The sequence below is a fragment of the Trachurus trachurus genome (genome assembly GCF_905171665.1).
Source record: "Trachurus trachurus genome assembly, chromosome: 8".
In the NCBI taxonomy this organism is placed as follows: domain Eukaryota; kingdom Metazoa; phylum Chordata; class Actinopteri; order Carangiformes; family Carangidae; genus Trachurus; species Trachurus trachurus.
In genome coordinates this window covers 10,169,538-10,188,819 of record NC_139905.1, presented here as the reverse complement: position 1 = coordinate 10,188,819, position 19,282 = coordinate 10,169,538, and the positions used below count along the sequence as shown (strand labels likewise).

Below are 19,282 nucleotides of genomic sequence, written 5' to 3'. Positions count from 1 at the left end.
TACAAATGAAATTATTATTGCGCACCTGTCAAAACTGTATCTAACCTCAGCAAGATAGCAAATGCTCCAATTTTCCAAAATGCTGAACTTCTCCTTTCACGGTGTCTCTCATATTGTTAGCATCATTACCGGAGAAGGCTGGAAATCTCTCCTCGTGTTTTATTTAATGTGCTGTATGTGTGCTGCGCTGTTTCAGATGAGACTCTACAGGAAATAATGTGTATTTATTCCACCAGGACGACGGCCCCCCTCCCCTCAAACCTTTCTCTCAGTTCATTAAAAATGAAATAAGACAATTAGAAATGGAGCTGGACTCTGTTCTCTGGAACGACTCGGTGCCAGCTTCTCATTTCAGTTGATCGAGCTGCAGATTTGAAGTCGAGAGATTGTCTAAAACACAATAAAAATAGATGAAAATCCAAACCGTTTTGTGCATTAAATCAAGCTTCACTGTATGTCGGTCACATAATTATGCCCCAATAAACTCACAATGCCCCACGAAGCTGTAAAACCACTGAGGCATGTTTCTGGTTCGGCTGTAATGAGCAGCGTCTGCCTCCAAAACCTTGCTGGAAGCTGAATTACATAACACTCCCACCCAGGTATAGGACTGACTCTGATTTAATGTTACATTAAATAAAATCGATACATCAAAAGTAGATGAGCCAAAACCTCCCTTTTTAATGCAGCAGAACAAAAAATTGAAATAGACTGCAGATGTATGCATTACAAAGCGTTTTTGCAGACTGATAAGGAGGAGAAGGGTGAAATTAATCTCCACAATGTCAGAGCAACAAAAAAGAAGAAGCAGAAGACGACGAAGAAGAAGAAGAAACTCTGTCTGTCTGGATGAAAAGGAGCCAAAGAAAGAAAAAAAAAATCAGCCAAGTGCAGCTGAGCTGGAGAGAAAATCATTGAGTAACCCTGCATGTTCAGCATAGCAATTACAGCTGAGCGCTGCACTGACTGATCTCAGTGTCTCTCCCACCGACGTGTTTACATATTCACCAGCAGCAGAAAAGCAGAGCAGAGAATTCGGTGCTTAGATGAGTTTTACTCTACGTGTTGTGTACGAAATTGCGACACCGATGCTGCAGATCACCTCCAGTTTTGTTTTTATTTTATTCTTAGTGAAGCATGTTGAAGGTGTGAAAGTCAGAGCTGGAAAACACTTCATGGATCACACATTATGGATTCGCCATGCTAACAGATAGCAGGTCTATTAAAGGAGAATTCCGGTCATTTTTGACCCCTAAATCGTTTTCCTGATGGTCACCCAGTGTTGGGGGGTAACAAAAAACGAGACTAAAGTTGATGCAGGCAAACCGGAGTTACACCATGGCTACCCGGCGCTAGCGATAGCCACAACGCTAAAGTATGGGGGCAATTTTTTCAACCACAACAAACACTCAAAAAACAATCAAATATCTATGGTACATGACTCGAACCCTTATGACACACCACTGAACTCATAAACTGTACAGTATAAACTGGTATAAACAGTACGGTCAGAGATATTTTGGACATTACCACTGCACTGCTCGACCGTTTATTTTTGTAAAGAAATCATCACAACAAGGAAAAAGTGCTGTTTGTTTCTGTATGAAGCTCTGGAGCTGGAAACCAAAGCCAACAATGAAGTGATAGAAACTGCAGTTCCTCAAATGGCCACTTGAGGGTGGAACCAAAAGTGATTCGGTCCCCACAGACTAAACTTCACCACTGAAGTAAACATGTTTGCAGCCTGGTACTGAAAACTATGAGGAACTGACAAGATGGCGACAGTGGAGCAGCTAGAAAAACTGCCCCTCAGAGACTTGTGGGTGAAATCATGGAGGCTTTGTCCATCTTTATTTACTCTTTCCCTGAGTTTTCCTGTGCCACCATATGGTCGGATTAATAACTACAACTTGGTTGTGCATTTTCATTATGTCGCTGAACTGTAACTTTGGTGTTGCTTCACATTCATTACTCATATGTGCAGAACTGGCAACATTCCCATCAGCCTTTACTGCAGCCAATTTGACCTCAAGTCTCAAATTGGCTACTAAATTAAAACCCTTAAAATGCAATTAAATTGATAACATTTAGTTAATGGTACCACAATAAGGCTGAATCAGATAAACCCCTTTGTGCAGCTAGTGGATGAGTTTGTTTTAGTTGCTTCTGAATCATTTTTTTGTGAACTACATAAAGTTTAAACACGTTTTTTGAACCTGATATTTGCATCAAGGTCAACATGATGCAAATGGCAGCTCAAGCTTTCACCAAACAACATTAATTCAATATCAAAAAGTCCTTCCCCCGGATAACACGTCCAGTCAGTCACACAGAATAAATCTGACAAGAATAGCTCAAGACGAAGAATCTCTGCAGCTCCTGCTCCTGACTGGAGAACATACTGTAAAGACGGAAAAAGAACCACGTTCCCTAGAGAAACACTGGGTCAGAGGAGAGTTTGGGTGTTAAATTATCTGCTACTGCTCCAACAACAGCAGACAGTGAGCTGTAATAATAGGGCATCAAACAGACTCTGATTTTGTGGTTAAGATGATTTGCACTGATGCAGCATGAGCCACTAAATCAAGATGATCAACACAGGCTTACAAACATCACACACAATTTGATCAACAGCATGTACTTAATGTTCCCCACTCGCTGCTTGTTCTCTCTGCAGCTTGTGATCTGCTGATGTTTTTATATATATATATTTAAATATATATATATTATGCAACAAGACGCACAACAGCTCAGAGAGGAAAACTGCAAGTTATCTACATTTTTGACTTTTGTCAGTTTCAGCAGCAGTTGTGTGGCATCGGTGCCGTTTTGCGTCGAAGCCCCCCTGCAGAAGCGGCAGAGCTGTGCTGCAGAGATAGTGACGAGGATTGTGATCGGAAAGAGTCTGTCAGTCCTAAACACAGAGATAAGCCTGCAGCCTGAGCCAGGAATGGGGGAGGAGGAGGGGAGGTAAAGAACTGAACATAAGGAAGATAAGGAAAATGGTGAGAGAGGAACAAGGAGGAGGGAAGAGAGGGCAATAAAAGAGGATAGGGGAAAAAAACAGTGAACTGCAGAAAGATGCAGGTGCAGCTGCAGGAGTGAGACGAGTCGACGTAACAGGAGCATGTGGCCATTTTTACTGCAAAATAAACCCAGACGGTCACTGAAGCGTCAGTAGAAACCAGAATAGAGTCACAGGCTTCATATCAGTGAGACAGACAACATGCAGGCAGCAGCAAAGTCCCATATTGTATAAAGATGGATTTACATGTGCTGTTTGATTATAAAGCAGCTAATAATGTTTAAGTCCATATAGAAATACACACAGATTAAATACTAAGCTTTAAAATGATTCATCAGGACTTCTGTAACTTTGTGATGTCACAATGCAGCCCCGCCCACCTCAACCATCCTATAGCCTTGCAAGATTTGGTTTCTCTGACTTTTCCCTCCAACGACACAATGAGGTTCACTTGTTTGCATTAGCATTAGGTTAGCTACAGTCATGTTGCCATGGAGGTGAACTGTTATCACTTTGGTGATCCCCATAACGACTCATCCAGTGACACAGTGAGGCCAACATGTAGGATTTTGTCCAGTACTTTAAGTTAACAACCAACTACCTGCAAAAATAGTGACATTCTCTAAACTTAGTGCCAATTAGAAAATGTCAGCATGTGGAGGTAGCGAACAAATAATGAGCTCATTAAAATAACACTTCACCTCCCAGAATTCATCATTTTAATATAGTATATATATAGTATATAAACAAAAATGGCGTGTAACAGACTATAATGCAGTTAGACAGATCGAAGTGTTGATTCATGTTTTTGAGTCATCCGTAGTAGGAAACGTATTAATTGTTGATTAATGCACCAGGTTAAACATGAATAATACCCTTCTTACTGCTTAAACTAATGTGTTAGAATGCATTTTAGTACATTGATTATAAATCCTAATATTATAAAGTGTTATGCCAAAAGGATGAATAAAGCAAAATACATGAAGTCAATTATATTGAACCCATTTTATACAAAGGTTGGAAATCACCAAAGGCCCCACAATATGATATTATCACAATGTTTAAATCATGATATATTATTGAAAATTCACACGTTTTGCAATATCCTGAGCATTGCTGTAACATATTGTGATACATAGCGATACATTACTTCTTTGCAACTGCAAACAAAGTCCAGTTTTATCTACTAAGATGAAGTTCTCAACCTTTTCATCTCAATCAAAATCATTTTTATGACCAATACTAGTAACATCAATTTGTATTTGCAAATTAATAAGTAATCATTACTTGCCCTCGATGTATTGATGCTATATTGTCATGCAAAAATATACAATGCAACACGATGCTGTATCACCTCTCTTATATGCAGGACAACACTTGGAGCCACATACTGTTGTGTCTGCGTCTGGCCTCAGAGCTGTCGGCTCTCACCCACTGTTTGGAAATGCTTCATCTTGAAAATGCCACAACTCCTTTAGAAGATGACTCAGCAAAAATACATGAATATTAAGTGACGGTTTGATGCTGGTTTCCATCTTCCTGATCAACACGATTCCTCCACAGAGACAAATCATTAAAAAAATATATGTTTGGTTCCAGTATCATCAAATAAATACAAACTGTTCCTGGCTGCCTTTTTTAATTTAGGAGTTTATTTAAGACTCTCAACTCAGCTGCTGTGTGAAGTGAACGCTGCATTAAAAACATACTCCGAGCAGCATCGCAACGCTTCAGGCTGCCAGGATGTTTCAGCAGGTGAGAGCTGCAGGTCTATTCTGGGTTCAACAAGGTGGTGCAGGGAGGTGAGAAACACCGTCGCCACAGCAGGTCAATGTGTCGGCCCGACACTGGTGCTGAGGAGCTGTGAAATACTTCCACAGAAAGATATTATCACTACGACGCGTTGTGAGAGGTTGTGACTCAAAAGCAAAAGCGTTCGGTGTGAAAGTCGGAGTTGACTGTGTATTAAGTGCTGTGTGTGTATGTGTGTGTGTGTTGGTGATGCAGCAGCGGCAGCCCACATGTTCAGCTGTTTGGTTTCTGTGACTGAAAGAAAAAAACAAAAACAGGATAAATTTGGACCCAGCAACTGTGTAGACACAGATTAATAACTTTGAGTAAATTGAGCCATTTGGTTGAGTCACATTTGACTTAAAGCTGCTTAACGACATTTTATAGTGAATTTGAGTAAATATAGCACATTTCATACAACAGGTGTCGACACAGCAAGTGGAAGATAAACACGAGTGAGCTGAAGTCATCACTAAACAATAAAAATAAAACAATAGCAAAAATAAAACCAAACTGAAAAAGCTTGTGAGAAAAGATGTGTTATAAGTTTGTTAATAGTAACAATGTGAACGGATCTAAAGTGAGTTCATTAATTATCCAGCAGGTTCACAACTTCACTTTCCTGGTTCACTCTCATCAACTTTTGTTAACAGCAGCAACAGGAAGAAAAAGCTGTTAAAGCCACCGACCGACCACTAACACAATCATCATCAACCCCTGGTTAAAACTGTTAACAAATTAATTTTGAGTAAATTAGGAATTCAAAATAAAAAAGATGGAAACACGAAATAACTTGAGTTAAAACATTATCTTGTGAAAATTTGTATTGGACAGTTTTCGATTTAAATTTGATGGGATCATTCAGAGATTGACAGGTCCTAAGGGAGGCTGGGAGGTCACGAGTCGATAAAAATACTGCGAGCCACCAGGGGGCGCCACCTTAAGTTACAAATAAACCAAGACAAAACACCTTTAAAGGGATAGTTCAACATTTTGGCAAATTGGCCCATTGCCATAATCGCTATAGTCATCTCACTCCAAAACGCTCTGGTGGACAAGTTGTGACCTGCACATTCACCACGCTATGAGATAATAATGGAACGTTACGAGACAGAGTTGTTTTAGAGGTAAATACAGAGTCTGCTTGCTGAAAAACTGTCCCTGAACGCAACGCGCATCAGCGGTTTTGCATGAATTGCAAGGTCACAACTTATCCATGACAGCGTTTGAGTTGTTGGATTGTGTATTTGATGAGTTTGATGAGGGAAACCAAGAAATCCCATGAGCCTCCGTAGCGTAGCTCTGAGCAGCTCACCGCTCTGCTCCACTGTTCTAAAAATAGCTTGCACCGACAATTAAAGGTAATGAACCTAAAAACCTAAAAATATAGGGACTATGGCAATGGGCCAATTTGCCAACATGTTGAACTATCCCTTTAACTGTTTCTTAAGACTGGAGCTTTAACTCATGTCTGTCGCCACAAAACAACTGGTCATACAAACTCCTGAATCCATCAACAGCACAACTATCCTTCATACGTTAGATTGGACAGAACATATTCAAAAATTAAACCCTTTCTCCTTCTTTTAACCGGAAGAAACGTTCAACAACGTGTAATTTAGTGCTTTTTGCCGCAGTATTTATTAATATGACATCAATGTAATTTGTAATAATACCGTACAACAATACCATACAATAGCTAACAAAAGCGTAAGAGGCGCCTTCTAGTGGTTTGTGAGTGCTACAGCAGCTGGAGTACTTCTTCTATTACCTCATTCCCAGCATTCAGTTCATTTATTTTAGATTGAGTAATTATTAATGGCAACTGGCATCCCTAACTCACTGTTTAGTACTAGTATTGCTTCTATCTGCCTCTCAAAACCTCCAAGTAAATCTAGTGTGAATGACTGACGTTAACATTTCAGAGTCCAGATTTGCCTCAAAACATATAAATAGAAAATAGAATAGAAGAAATAATGTGAATCAGTGAGTGTTTCTATGCTCTGATTGGTTCAAACAGCGGCTGGAGCTCTTGTCTCCAAACGGAGCCGTTCAAACTGCCACAGAAGAAGAGACGAGCTAATTAAAAGTCAGTTTAAAGCAAAAAAAAATCTCCCAGATTAATTAAAAGGATTAATGCCATGTAATCAGTTGTTATGTGTGACACCTTCAGAGCTGTAATAAAATTCATCAAATACATCAAATATTAACAGCCAATAAGAGACGCACAGATACAAAAACACTTTGAAAAGAAAAAAGAGCCGAAGTTGTCGGATTTAATATTGATTGAAATATAAAGTTCTTGAAAATAACAAATTATCACACAGCCCTGGTGCTGTTGATATTCACACTGGTTTCAGAAGAGAGAAGTTTGAGAATAAAACCCCCTTCGGACATTTGGCTTTTTGCCCAGACTCACACTCGCTACCTTTCCCTGCAGCGAAAAACATTGTGTTCCTGTGCTGTGTAGGAGCAGCAGCGAATCTCTGCAAAAACCAACATTCATGAATCTGTTTGAATCTGAGATTTGCAAAGCAAGCACCAACAAAAGAGAAGTTTATCAAGAAAAGACAGTTCGGGTTTATTTCACTTTTTTATTATTAAATAACAATTATCTTTTTTAATTCCTCAAATAATAGAAAGTGCAGACATGAAACCAAACTCTGACAATTTACTTTAAATCTTTCTTTTTTAAACATTAAAGTGTTCGTCTCTCGTCTGTCGTGTCAGTCCAGTAGTGATTCATGAAAATTGAAACACAAGACGTCATACAGAAGTCGGTACAGTTAAAGCCACACTAGGCGACTTCAGCTCCACATGGCAACGAGACGTAACTAATATATTAAAGGGCCAATTCACGCAAATCACAAAAACATATTTTCCAACATGTTCCAGTTTTATGCAAAGGACTTTAATCATTTCATTAATCTGAGTTTTATTTGAGCATCAGACTCCAAATTCTGCAGATTTTGTCAAAAATGTTGTCTTTTTGAACCCATTTATTAAATTAAACATAGATATGAAACATATATTTCTACATTCAGCTTGACTTAAGCTTTCTAAGGATTCATTATCTCCAAAGTCGGTTACACTGAAGGGTCGAAACATCTGCCGAGAGACGATAAAGATGATCCTACGACTGCAGAATTGCCTGAGATTCGTCAGTTTTACATTTCATTTGTCACCATAGTGACTCAGTGACAAGCGTCTGTACATCCATGGCCACAGGAGGCGTTCATGGCTAATTGGTCGTATTTTTAATACCGTAAATTCTCAAATAGACGCCGGTCTCCTGTACTAGGCTACAGGTTTGAGCAAATAAAAACCGGTCTCATTAGAAGCCGGGTCTACTGTATTTCTATTTTCTGCAAATTCTTGTGAATGTTCAAAACCTCTCAAAGCCCACAAATTAAAACGCGACCCGGTCCAATCTCGTACTCGATGCAGCCGGACTCACAAGCATTAATTCTCGGTCCAAACGCAACCAAAAAAAAAAAAGGAAGCTTGTGGTCCGACTTCACTCGAGTTATTATTTGAGCCAGAGTCATTATACAGTCTATGGCCGGAGCACGTGATTATTTAGAAGAAGTTTAATTGGTGCCAATTAAACTTGTAGATGAATGCTGCTCTGGATCTGACTCTTTCCTTCCACTCTTATTCTTTTAAACTTTAAGAATTGACAGTATTAACCCATGATTTCTGAGCATAAGATATGTTAAAAATTAAATAAAAGCCTGTCCCATAGGTCTCAAATATAAACCAGGTCAGTTCGGCAGGTGAAGCAAATAAAAGCCCGAGCTTCTATTGGAGAATTTACCGTTGTAAAGAACAATGTAAACAATCACAGGCTAAAAACAAATGGGTCTCGAGTCATCACCGAAACTAAAGCAACATTAAACTTTCTGAACCAAGGAGAAAATCTGGAAACCTCTGCATATAAAACCAACTGGGAGTTATTTCAGTTATTGATCACCATGTGGGATATTTATCACGATTAACTGATTGTTTTCTCTCCAAAGTTTCCGTGAAATGGAAAAAAAAAAATCCCATTTCAACTTCATCAGAGCCCAAATGACAAATTGAGATTCTGTTTATCCAACAAACCAAAACCAATAATATATTAAATTTACAATGTTATAATATATATATATATATATGTTTTCTTTTTTAATCAAAAATATTTGAATAAATATACATTTCATTGACTTTTACTTCCAGTTGTAAAAGCTCAGACTGATTTTCTTTTTGTGATTTGGTTGAAGTGACCTTTTAACTTTTTAACATTTACTGGAATTTCTCAGAAACGTGACACAGTAGAAAACTTTACCAACTCTGACACAAACACTGAACACTGACACTCGCTGCTGTTCGTCTTTTAAAAAACATTTTCCACATCCTCCGAGCAGAAGCAGCATCTACACCTGACACCAGACCTGAATGAGCTCGACGGTGGTGAACGTACAGTTTGTGTGGTCTAGGATGGGATCATAATCCAATGTTGTCATCTATAAATCTTGCTTAGTGCAGCTTTATATTAAATTCATATGTAACTAACTGTATTTGAAAGAGGAAGAACAAACTTCAAAAACAAACAGACATAAATAAAACGGCAGAAACTCAGAGGGTAAAGTGCGTCATAGCAAACGCCGTCGACTGTGCATGCATCTCCATGAAAATAAATTATGTTATGACTGATGAAGCACGGACAGCAGGATAGAAAAAGTTGTAGAAAAACAGTAGAAAGAAAAAAAAGTGTCCTTATATAAAGATATTATCCGTACAATGTATTTTTATTAAAGCTAATTTAAACTCTAATATATTTATTATGGACAAATAATAAACTGTATTTGTGACGTGGCTAGTCCAAGTGTGGATCTTCAAGAAGAGGAATGAATACACACTTCCATACACGCACACACACACACACACACACACACACACACACACACACACACACACACACACACACGCCCACACACACACCCCATCTTGGCTCAGTCCAATTGGTGTAACTGCCTGTGTTAAAGACCTACAAAATAACAGAAATAGAACAAAGCACAGAGACGTCTTATAAAAGTCCTACAGTGGCCCCTGGTTTGATCTTGACTGTCATGACGAGTGGAGTCTTACCAGAAGGTTTGTCCTTCTGCTCGAGCACACACACATTAATTAGTGTTAGAAAAACAGCAGAGGCGAAGTCAGGCAGCGCACGTCGCACCCTGAGGAGATGTGTGGATCCTTCTGCAACAAACACAACACACGATATTAAACACAAATCTGTGTTTTTCTGTGCAGAAACATGATTTTTATTTCTTACACTCAATGAATAATTGTGAAAAAATGTCAAACTAAAGTCACAAATTAAAGTTGGAAATAATCACATTAACAATTGCCAGACTAGTTCAGTGTTTTTCAACCTTGGGGTCGCCTGAAATTTATAGTAATTGAAAAAACAAAATTACTGATAATAATATTTTTTCAACTAATTATTATTCTTTTAAAAACATTATTAATTATTCTATACTTTCACTTTCTCGAATATAAATCGAGTTCAATTAAAATGCAGCATTTAAAAATATCTGAGCTGGCGCATCTTGATTGATTACAGATTCAGATACAGATACAGTACAACCATCTTTTCATTGTTTTTTCAATTGACTAATGGTATTGTACACTGTCCTGTTTCAATAAACTAAACTAAACTAAGACGGCCACAACTGCACGTGATCACAGGGTCGCCAGAAATTTCAAATTTGCGTTGTCAAAATGGGGTCACGAGCCAAAAACAGGTTGTGAACCACTGGACTAGTTCCTGATCGATCAGTCGACTACCTACCTCCAGTGTCGCCACGTCTTCTGGATCATCTCTTGTGTTGCCTGCTGACACATGTGAACGGTTTGTTCTGTTGACGACAAACACAGAAACAACAGATAAGGAATAAATAAACTCAAATGAAGAATAAAGTTGATCTAATCTTCTGCTTAAAATCAAACCAAACTTAAACATGTGAATGTAATGTACAAAAACAGAATATAATCTTATGAAAGCACTGAGCTTCTGTAGTTACTATGAATCTGAACGTCTGTTTTTACATAACTGACACATTTCTGTGGCGTCGTCGCACCATCTTCTGTAAAATGCATGATGCGATGTCAGATTCAGGCTTTCTAATTCTAGGTCAGAGTCTATTCAGCTTGAATTTGCTTTTGCTTTTGTGTTTGCTAATGTTATGGTGGTTTATTTAAATCTATTTTATTAAAAAATCTGTTGCTTTCTTACTCGACTTCAGTCTGTGAAGCTCTAACCTGCACATACTAATAAAGTTTGATTGATATAAGGGTTAAATCCTTACACCATGGCCCCACTTTAGACATTTAGTCATTTTTTACCCATTTCTCATTCGATTCTTATTCAGAAAATCAACATCCATCATCTTTCCCCTCGTCATCTTTTTGTATGTCTCTACCGCATGTCACACTCTCACCCAGTTAGTCAGTATGTAGGACGACAACAACAACCTGGAAGCTGCACTAGTGCCCCCCAGAGGCCGAGCAGCTCCTCACACTCTGAATACATCTTTTAAAAACCACCAGACAACTTTAAAAAAAAATTAAAAAATTAAAAATAAAAAAAATCTCAGCATGAAACTCTTTTATTTTCCTGTTTACCTTGTGCTCTGTACATCTCATTGAGAAGTTCTCTTCATTGAGGACGCAGCCTGAAAAAGAAAAAACACACACACACATACACAGAATGAGTTTTGAAGAAGCCTTCATCATTCACAGCCTCGAAGATTCGCCGTTTCAGGCTGAGTGAGAATGACTGAGACCGACAGCCTTCCCACACACACACACACACACACACACACACACACACACACTTAAGAAAAGCACAAGTGACTCAAGCTCTCACCCTTTAAAGATGTGCCACATTAGACACATCAGTCAGAGTTGACGAGACATGCGGAGCACAAAGCCGAGACATTAATGAATCACAGCCACTCTTTAACGGCTTTAATCTGCAGGAGGAGCGAGAAAACGCTGGAAATCGATTAGTTTCCGTGACGTGACGTGATGTGACGTCGTACCTGACGCGATGGCACATCTGTAGTGGTAGTTTCTGGCGCAGCCTTTCTGGAAACAGCCCATTATTGCACCTGGTTGTTGGCATGTTGAACACACCTGAGGAAGAGGAGAAGACAGGTGAGAGGAGAGATAAACACATGACCACATCTCCTCTTCATGGTTTAATTTATGACAGTTCTGTGTCCGTAAAAGTAGGTTTTATCCTCACTGTTAGAAACAAGATGTTAAATGTGTTTTTATAAAAGACTTTTAATGTGAAGGAGCAGCTGGAGGAAACACTGGGTCATCAGCAACTTAACCGAACAAACAGTGACGCTTGAAATAAACAGATAATTAGTAGCTGCCGATTATTAATATTAATACAGATTGTTTCATTAATTAATTCATTAAAGGTTATTCAATTATCAAAACAGTCACTGATTTATATTCTGTCAATCGATCGATCATTTAATCGACTCACTGCAGCTCTGACTGATTATTGTTAAAAATTCAACGACCAAATACATGAAACTAAAAATGGGGTTTGATTTCCTGGATCATAATTAACCCAGATCTAAAAGACTATAAGTGAAGAAACAGTTTGATTAACTAATTACTTCTCTGACAGGAAACAACTCCTTTAGTCTGTTTAAGCAGAAACGTTAAATATTTTCCATCAATGTTATGACTTAGTGGCTTTTTGAGTTTTAGTTTTCAACGGCTGGTTGGACAAAACAAAACACTTGTAATTGATGTCACATGATGTATTAAAGAAATTGTTCAACATTTGGCAAATTGGCCCATTGCCATAATCCCTATAGTTGGAGGAGCAGGTTCGTAGGTTCGGTGCAAGCTATTTTTAGAACGGCGGAGCAGAGCCGCGAGCTGCTCAGAGCTACGCTACGGAGGCTCATGGGATTTCTTGGTTTCCCTCTTCAAACTCATCAAATACACAATCCAACAACTCCAAAACGCTCTGGTGGACAAGTTGTGACCTGCACATTCACCACGCTATGAGATAATAACAGAACGTTTCTACGGAGTTGTTTTCGAGGTAAACTCATGCAAAACTGCTGATGCACGCTCCCGCAGTTTTTCAGCAAGCAGTCTCTGCATTTGCCTCAAAAACAACTCCAACTCGTAACGTTCCGTTATCTCATAGCGTGGTGAATGTGCAGGTCACAACTTGTCCACCAGAGCGTTTGGGAGTTGTTGGATTGTGTATTTGATGAGTTTGATGAGGAAAACCAAGAAATCCCATTAGCCTCCGTAGCGTAGCTCTGAGCAGCTCGCGGCTCTGCTCCGCCGTTCTAAAAATAGCTTGCAGCGACAATTAAAGGGAACGAACCTACTCCTAAAACTATAGGGATGGCAATGGGCTAATTTGCTAAAAATGTTGAACTATCCCTTTAAGTTGGTTGGACAAAACAAAACACTTGTATTGTTGTCACATGTGTTGACAAAAGACCAATCTAATCTAATCTTCCGATTAATCAATCGTGGTTTGAGTCACTCACTGTTTCCTGTGCGAGCCGAGCCGCCTCCTTCAGCCCGTACAGTTTCCCCCGGACCAGGAAGACACCGTTGGACCAGATGCCGCAGTCCTCGTGGATCCAGCACTCGTCCAGATGAAGAGGCACCTGTGGGAGAGAGTTTGTGTCGCCATTGTCGTGCAAACTTTCGACCGCGTTGTTGCAGTCGCGGCCGACGTCTGAGGAGTTCAAGGAATGGCTGTTAGTGAGTCGTCCGCGCGCGTCGTTGTGCTCCTCTCTCTGCTCAGTCCTGCAGCAGCTGTGGCAGTCCACAGCCGGGCTGCTGGAGCTGCCGGGGCAGTAGGGGCCGTGAAGGTCCCCGAGGCCCGTCACGTTGGCCGTCTCCCCGCACAGGCAGCACCGCAGCGCCGCCTGACACCTGCTCTCCGAGCCGAGCCGACCCAGCTGGAAGCAGGACGTGCTGGGAACGAATCCAGACAGAGTCCTGGCGGCGGCCGTGTGCTGCTGCTGCTGCTGCTGCTGCTGCTGCTGCTGTCCTCCTCCTCCTCCTCCTCCTCCTCCTCCTCCTCCTCCTCTGCTGCTCTGCACCGTCGCCTCCTCCTCCCGGTAGTTGACGACAGTGCACATCCTCCGCTCCACGTGAACAAACGGGCAGAAGCCGTCAGCCTTCTTGTCCCTTTTCTCCGCTTTGATCTTAAAATATTTGAGCTTGATTTCCGGCTCCGTGGGAGGAAACAGAGCAGAAGGTCCAGTCTGGCTTCGCCTCTTCCTCATCCGTCTCTTTTTGTTCCTGCAGGACGAGGCCTTCTGCTGCTGCTGCTGCTGCTGCTGTGGTGGCGGTTTGTGTTTTTGTTTCTGCTTGGTCCGTCTTAACTTTTTGGTTTTTTGGTTGGCGAGCGGTTTCTTCCGTTTGATGCTTCTTGTGAACGAAGCTTTGCGACCCGGTGGCTCCTCCGTCTCCGTCTGCGCTGATTTCTCCTCAGCGTGAGCGTCCTCTTCAGATTCCTCCTCAGAGTTGCTGCTCGCTCTCTCTCGCAATACGTCCGGCTGCGAGACCGGCTCGTCCGGTTCGTCCCGCTCGTGCAGCTCCGGGCTGGACAACCTGACCGCGTACTCCATCATGTCGTCAGAGTCACAACTCTCATTGTAGATCCCCACCGCGTCGTTTTTGACCTGTCTCCTCAAATTGTGCCGAGACACGCTGCAGGCCAACGGCGGCGTCTCGGAGGCAGGTTTTCTGATTCTGGGGCTGCGTCGTACTTCCGCAGGCGGAGACTTGTCCGCGTCGCTCTGAGGCGGAGTCTCCCTCCCCACGCTCTTCTCACGAGGCGCGTTCCTCTTGTACGGACAGGTATGGCTTTTCTTCTTCTCGTTAGTGACGGAAACCTCGATGACGTCGCTGTCGTCGCTGGAGATGTCGACCGGCGACTCGGCCCCGTTGCCGTACACGGCGGGGCTGAGGTCGGACAGGAGGACGACGGGCCTGGTGTGGTGCACGGGGATTTCCACGGAGCTTTCGGAGGAGTCGTCGGAGTACGAGCTGTCGGGGCTGGGCGAGCTGAGCGGCTGCGGTAGGTGGTAGCAACCTCGGCCCTCGTCCAGCGAGGACACGGCCGGCGACAGAGGCTCCACGATGTGGCGCCCGCTGTCCTGGATGAACGAGCTGCAGATGAGCGGCTCCTTCGCCGAGGAAACAAGGAAAATAACATCGGAGCCGCTGTCGCTCTCCTCCTCCCCGCCGCTGCTTTCGGGAACCGGGCCGCCGCCGCCGCCGCTCTGGTCGGGCCCGTAGAAACCCGGGTGCCACAGGTTGCCATGGACCCTGTCGTGGTAGAGGTCGAGCCCCGGAGCGAGCGCCGAACTCATGTAGTCGCCCAAAGCCTCGGCGGCCGGCTCCATGTCTCTGCAGTGGACGGGCGGGCCGGGCTGGGAGGAGAGAGCGTTGTAGGAGGACGAGGCTCTGGATCGGTACGAGGAGGCGATGTCCGTGCCGCAGCTCTGCGGGCGGCGGTGGTACCACTCCGGCTTCTTGGCCAAGTCCATGGCCTCGGTGTGGCCGCGGGTCAGGGGGTTGTAGCTCTTCGACAGGTCCATGGCCATGAGGGACGGATCCTGGGAGGACACGTCCATCCCTGCAAAACACACAAACATTATCGAACATTATCCCTATGTTTCTGACATGCTCACCCAGTATTCACCTGACAGATACCTCAGATCTTCACGTATACATTCAAAATCAGCTCAAGGTGCTTTTAGTTATTATGGTCCAACACTATGGAACTCTTTACCCATTGAACTCCGCTCATCTCCAACAACATCTTCTTTTAAAGGTGTACAGAAATGGCCGTTTGTCCTGTTTGTCGTGCCGAGTTGTCACGAGCTGCAACACGAGTTTACCCCAGTAAGGAAAACAAATTTGATTGGTCGTTATCGAGCGGGCGGGATATTCAATGCGTGGGGCGAGCCCGAGCTCCGTGTGTGTGTGTTGTCTCAGACGTTTGAATGACGGATGATGAATCCAATATCAGTGGCTGGTGAATCGTGCGCAGGCTGACATATAATCCGTGCGTCTGCATTATCCAATGCGGGGGAAAAAACAACACACTTTCATCCTGGATTTACTCAAAAATAGAATTTTGCACAAAGTTTGGCCTACATCGTCAGAAAGATGAGTTATTACATTAATTTTATGACCCAGAGTGGGCTCAAATTCAATTTTCTTTTCTACACACCTTTAAGACTAAACAGCTGACACATAATCTTTACTAGAGCTGGAACTATTATGTAGCTGATCAATACAATTCATAACCAGCTATTTTGATTGTGTGTTTGAGTCATTTCCATTGTTCTGACTGTGATGTTCAAATGTCTGAGGCTCCTCCTGATCAGTTGAAAAATGTTGGAAAAAAGTTTAGTTATTTTTAAATAGCTCTGCATCAGTCTGCTGTGCATAAAAAGACCAAATAAACAGGCTCAAATACTCAACTAAGCCCTGTGATTCATTTCAAACGACAAAATTAATTAATATTTCTACAGTTTGCATCTTTGTAGATTAAGTGTCTGAAATGTCTGAAAACAGTGAAAACCCTCGAGCTGGCACATCTTGTATCAATCCAAACACCATAAACAATCCATTTAGCATCACAAATAACAAATAAAACACATGAAACACTCATATGTGAGAAGCTGGAAACATTTGTGGCATTTTTGCAAAAAAATATTTTGTTATTATTAAAGTTATTATCAGATAATCAAAATCATTTCTTGTCAATTTATACTGTCAATAAACTTAAGGTCAATTTGCCACACACACACATTTGTTACACAACCTGTAGACTCCAAATGTCATATTAAGGAGTACAAACTGTAAATAATTAATTTATTATTTGTGAATAGGTGAATATAAATGTGTCTGTGTTCACATGTCTTCACCAAAAAAAGTGATAACTACAATATTTAACCTATCTAGATGTAAATAAAAAAGACAAGATCTCACTGATATTGATAATCTATCTATTATTTTGGGCAGGCATGTCTAACATGTTCCTATAAACTGTCAATCTGTGTAAAAACCTATGTAATAAAATAGGCTATATCTACGAATACATAAATATATTTTAAATAATGACAAAACAAACAATAAAAAACACTGAAGAACCGACAGATTGTCTGAAACAAACTGTGATTTTTTTTTTTTTAGGGCATAAAAAAAAATAAACCTTGAGATCGATTTACAATAAGAATACACTAATATCAGTTAATTTTCTGTCGATCAACTAATCGATTTGGTCTTCTTTAAACAGGTAGGCCCGTTCAGATTACCATGCGTGACCATCAGGTGATATCAAATAAATAATTAAATAACAACACGTTATTTTTTTATTATTATAAATGTAACTTACAGTAAAGTGTGTGTAAAAGTTGCACCTGCCCAGGCGGCAGCGGTGTGGGTGTCGGAGCCCCGGGCTGGAGGATGTCCCCTTCCCCCCTGGAACAGCGCTGGTAACGGGGTTAGCTAACACACCTCTCCGGGCCCATCATCATCATCAGGGCTGGAGCTGGATGTAAACAAAAGCAGCGACGCAGCCTGAGTTCATGTAGCCGCGGCCGGCTAGCCACGCTCCGGCTCGGCCGCCTCCACACGGACACGACGCTCGACGCGACGACGACGACGAGCGAGAAACATTTTCGCCACGAGCTCGCAGGTAAATTGCAGCCCCCCTGGCTACTGTTGGTATTTCAAAGTTGTCATCATGGACACCTTCTTCCTCCAGAGTCAAGTCACACTGAAAAAACATGGATGACACCGGAAGAGAACACTGCGCCTTCAAAATAAAAGCTCATGTTGCCATTATTAATATGATTTGTGATTTCTTTTAATTATCAATCATTACTATTTTCTTAATTAAATTAATTTCTTTCTTTCTTTCTTTCTTTCTTTTTGGGGTCTTTTTTTCTCATATGTATTTACTTTGATCTTATATGTCCATGAGGGGCACTTGTGTAAAATTGAAACGACATGTAAAGTAAATAAGTAAATGAAAGTTAAGTAAAAACTGATAATGATAATAATTATAAGCTTTTTTCTGTTTCATTATTGATGCTTTGTGTAACTTGTGTAAAATTGAAACGACATGTAAAGTAAATCAGTAAATGAAAGTGAAATAAAAACTAATAATAGTAATAATTCTAAGATATTTTCTGTTTCATTATTTATGCTTTATGTATGTAAATTTCCCCCTTGCTTTCATTCCTGCCTTCATAAATCAAGTCAAATGTTAATATTCTTTGGACTTTTCCATCCATTTTCTGTTACTTTCTGGGAGCTACACCATAGGGTGGGAGGGAGAAAATCCACTTGTGTACTATTGAAACTATATGTAAAGTAATTTAGTAAATCAAAGTGGAATAAGAACAATATATACCATGATAATAATAATAATAAAGTGTAAAGATATTATCTGTTTCATTATCTATGCTTTATGTATGTAAATGTTCCCCTTGCTTTCATTCCTGCCTTAAAAAAATAAATCAAGTAAAGTGTTGGACTAGTGTCTATTTTTCCATCCATTTTTTGTTACTTTTTGGAAAATAGAGCAGATGTTCCTCCTGCCAGAACAAGTTCCCATGTGTCTTTTTATGTGGTTATTTGTTTATAGCCTACTTTTAACCTTCTGGCTTCCAACAGTGTGCTCATATGATATTCTTATAATTCATCACTTGTCAAATCTCTACTCTCTCTCAGTATCCTTGGTGTTATCGCTTCTGTCCCCATCTCTGTTCCAAACTTGTGTCCTTTAAACAGCGAAACGCCAAGTCAGCAAACAATTTCAAAATAGCCTTCATGACGAAAATAGTAGAAAACTCAGAATGACTGTTTCAGAAATATGAAGTGTTGATATTAAAAAAAAGGCTCATCTCCCTGACCTGCAGAACTGAAAGATTTAAGAGGTCATTTGTTCCTACTGCAATCGTTTTATATAACACTTTAAAATGTTTTTTGTGTTCATCTTTTTTGTGTCATTGTTGTGTGAGCTACTGGACTAACTTGAATTTCCCTGCTAGGGATGAATAAAGTATTCTCTATCTCTATCTATCTATTTAGGGTCTCTCTATCTCACTGTCAAATTGTTAGACACAAGTGTTATAAATCAATTCATTCAAATCATAATGTGGAAACACTGGTACATTCCCACATATGCAACATGTCAACGTGGTATCTTATTTTGAAATATTGCCTTGGACATCACCTTTATTTTTCAGGACACCTTGACAGTCTTCGTGCTCCAGGCAGAGAGCTGACCACTGTCCAACCATGAATATTTTTACTGCACCTTTCAGGGAGTCCAGATGATAATGTGACTGTAGCAGCTGTGAGTTTTATATCTTCTGCTGCTGAACAGATCCT

At 40.9% G+C, this 19,282-nt stretch overlaps 1 protein-coding gene across 2 annotated transcripts; it reads right to left on the bottom strand.

The window, feature by feature from the left end:
- Positions 1-7,534: 7,534 nt before the first annotated feature.
- LOC310990683 (uncharacterized protein) lies at positions 7,535-17,571 on the bottom strand. Of its 2 annotated transcripts, none has more exons than XM_083978160.1 (6): positions 17,277-17,571; positions 13,399-15,506; positions 11,905-11,998; positions 11,486-11,535; positions 10,653-10,693; positions 7,535-10,057 (listed from the first exon to the last, which is right to left on the bottom strand). In XM_083978160.1, the coding sequence occupies exons 2-6, from the start codon at positions 15,502-15,504 to the stop codon at positions 10,015-10,017; spliced, it is 2,334 nt and encodes a 777-aa protein (XP_083834286.1). In that variant the 5' UTR covers positions 15,505-15,506; positions 17,277-17,571; the 3' UTR covers positions 7,535-10,014. The 2 variants fall into 2 exon arrangements, with proteins under 2 accessions (XP_083834286.1, XP_083834287.1); XM_083978161.1 differs by having other exon boundaries at positions 9,995-10,057; positions 10,653-10,719.
- Between the last annotated feature and the right edge of the window lie 1,711 nt (positions 17,572-19,282).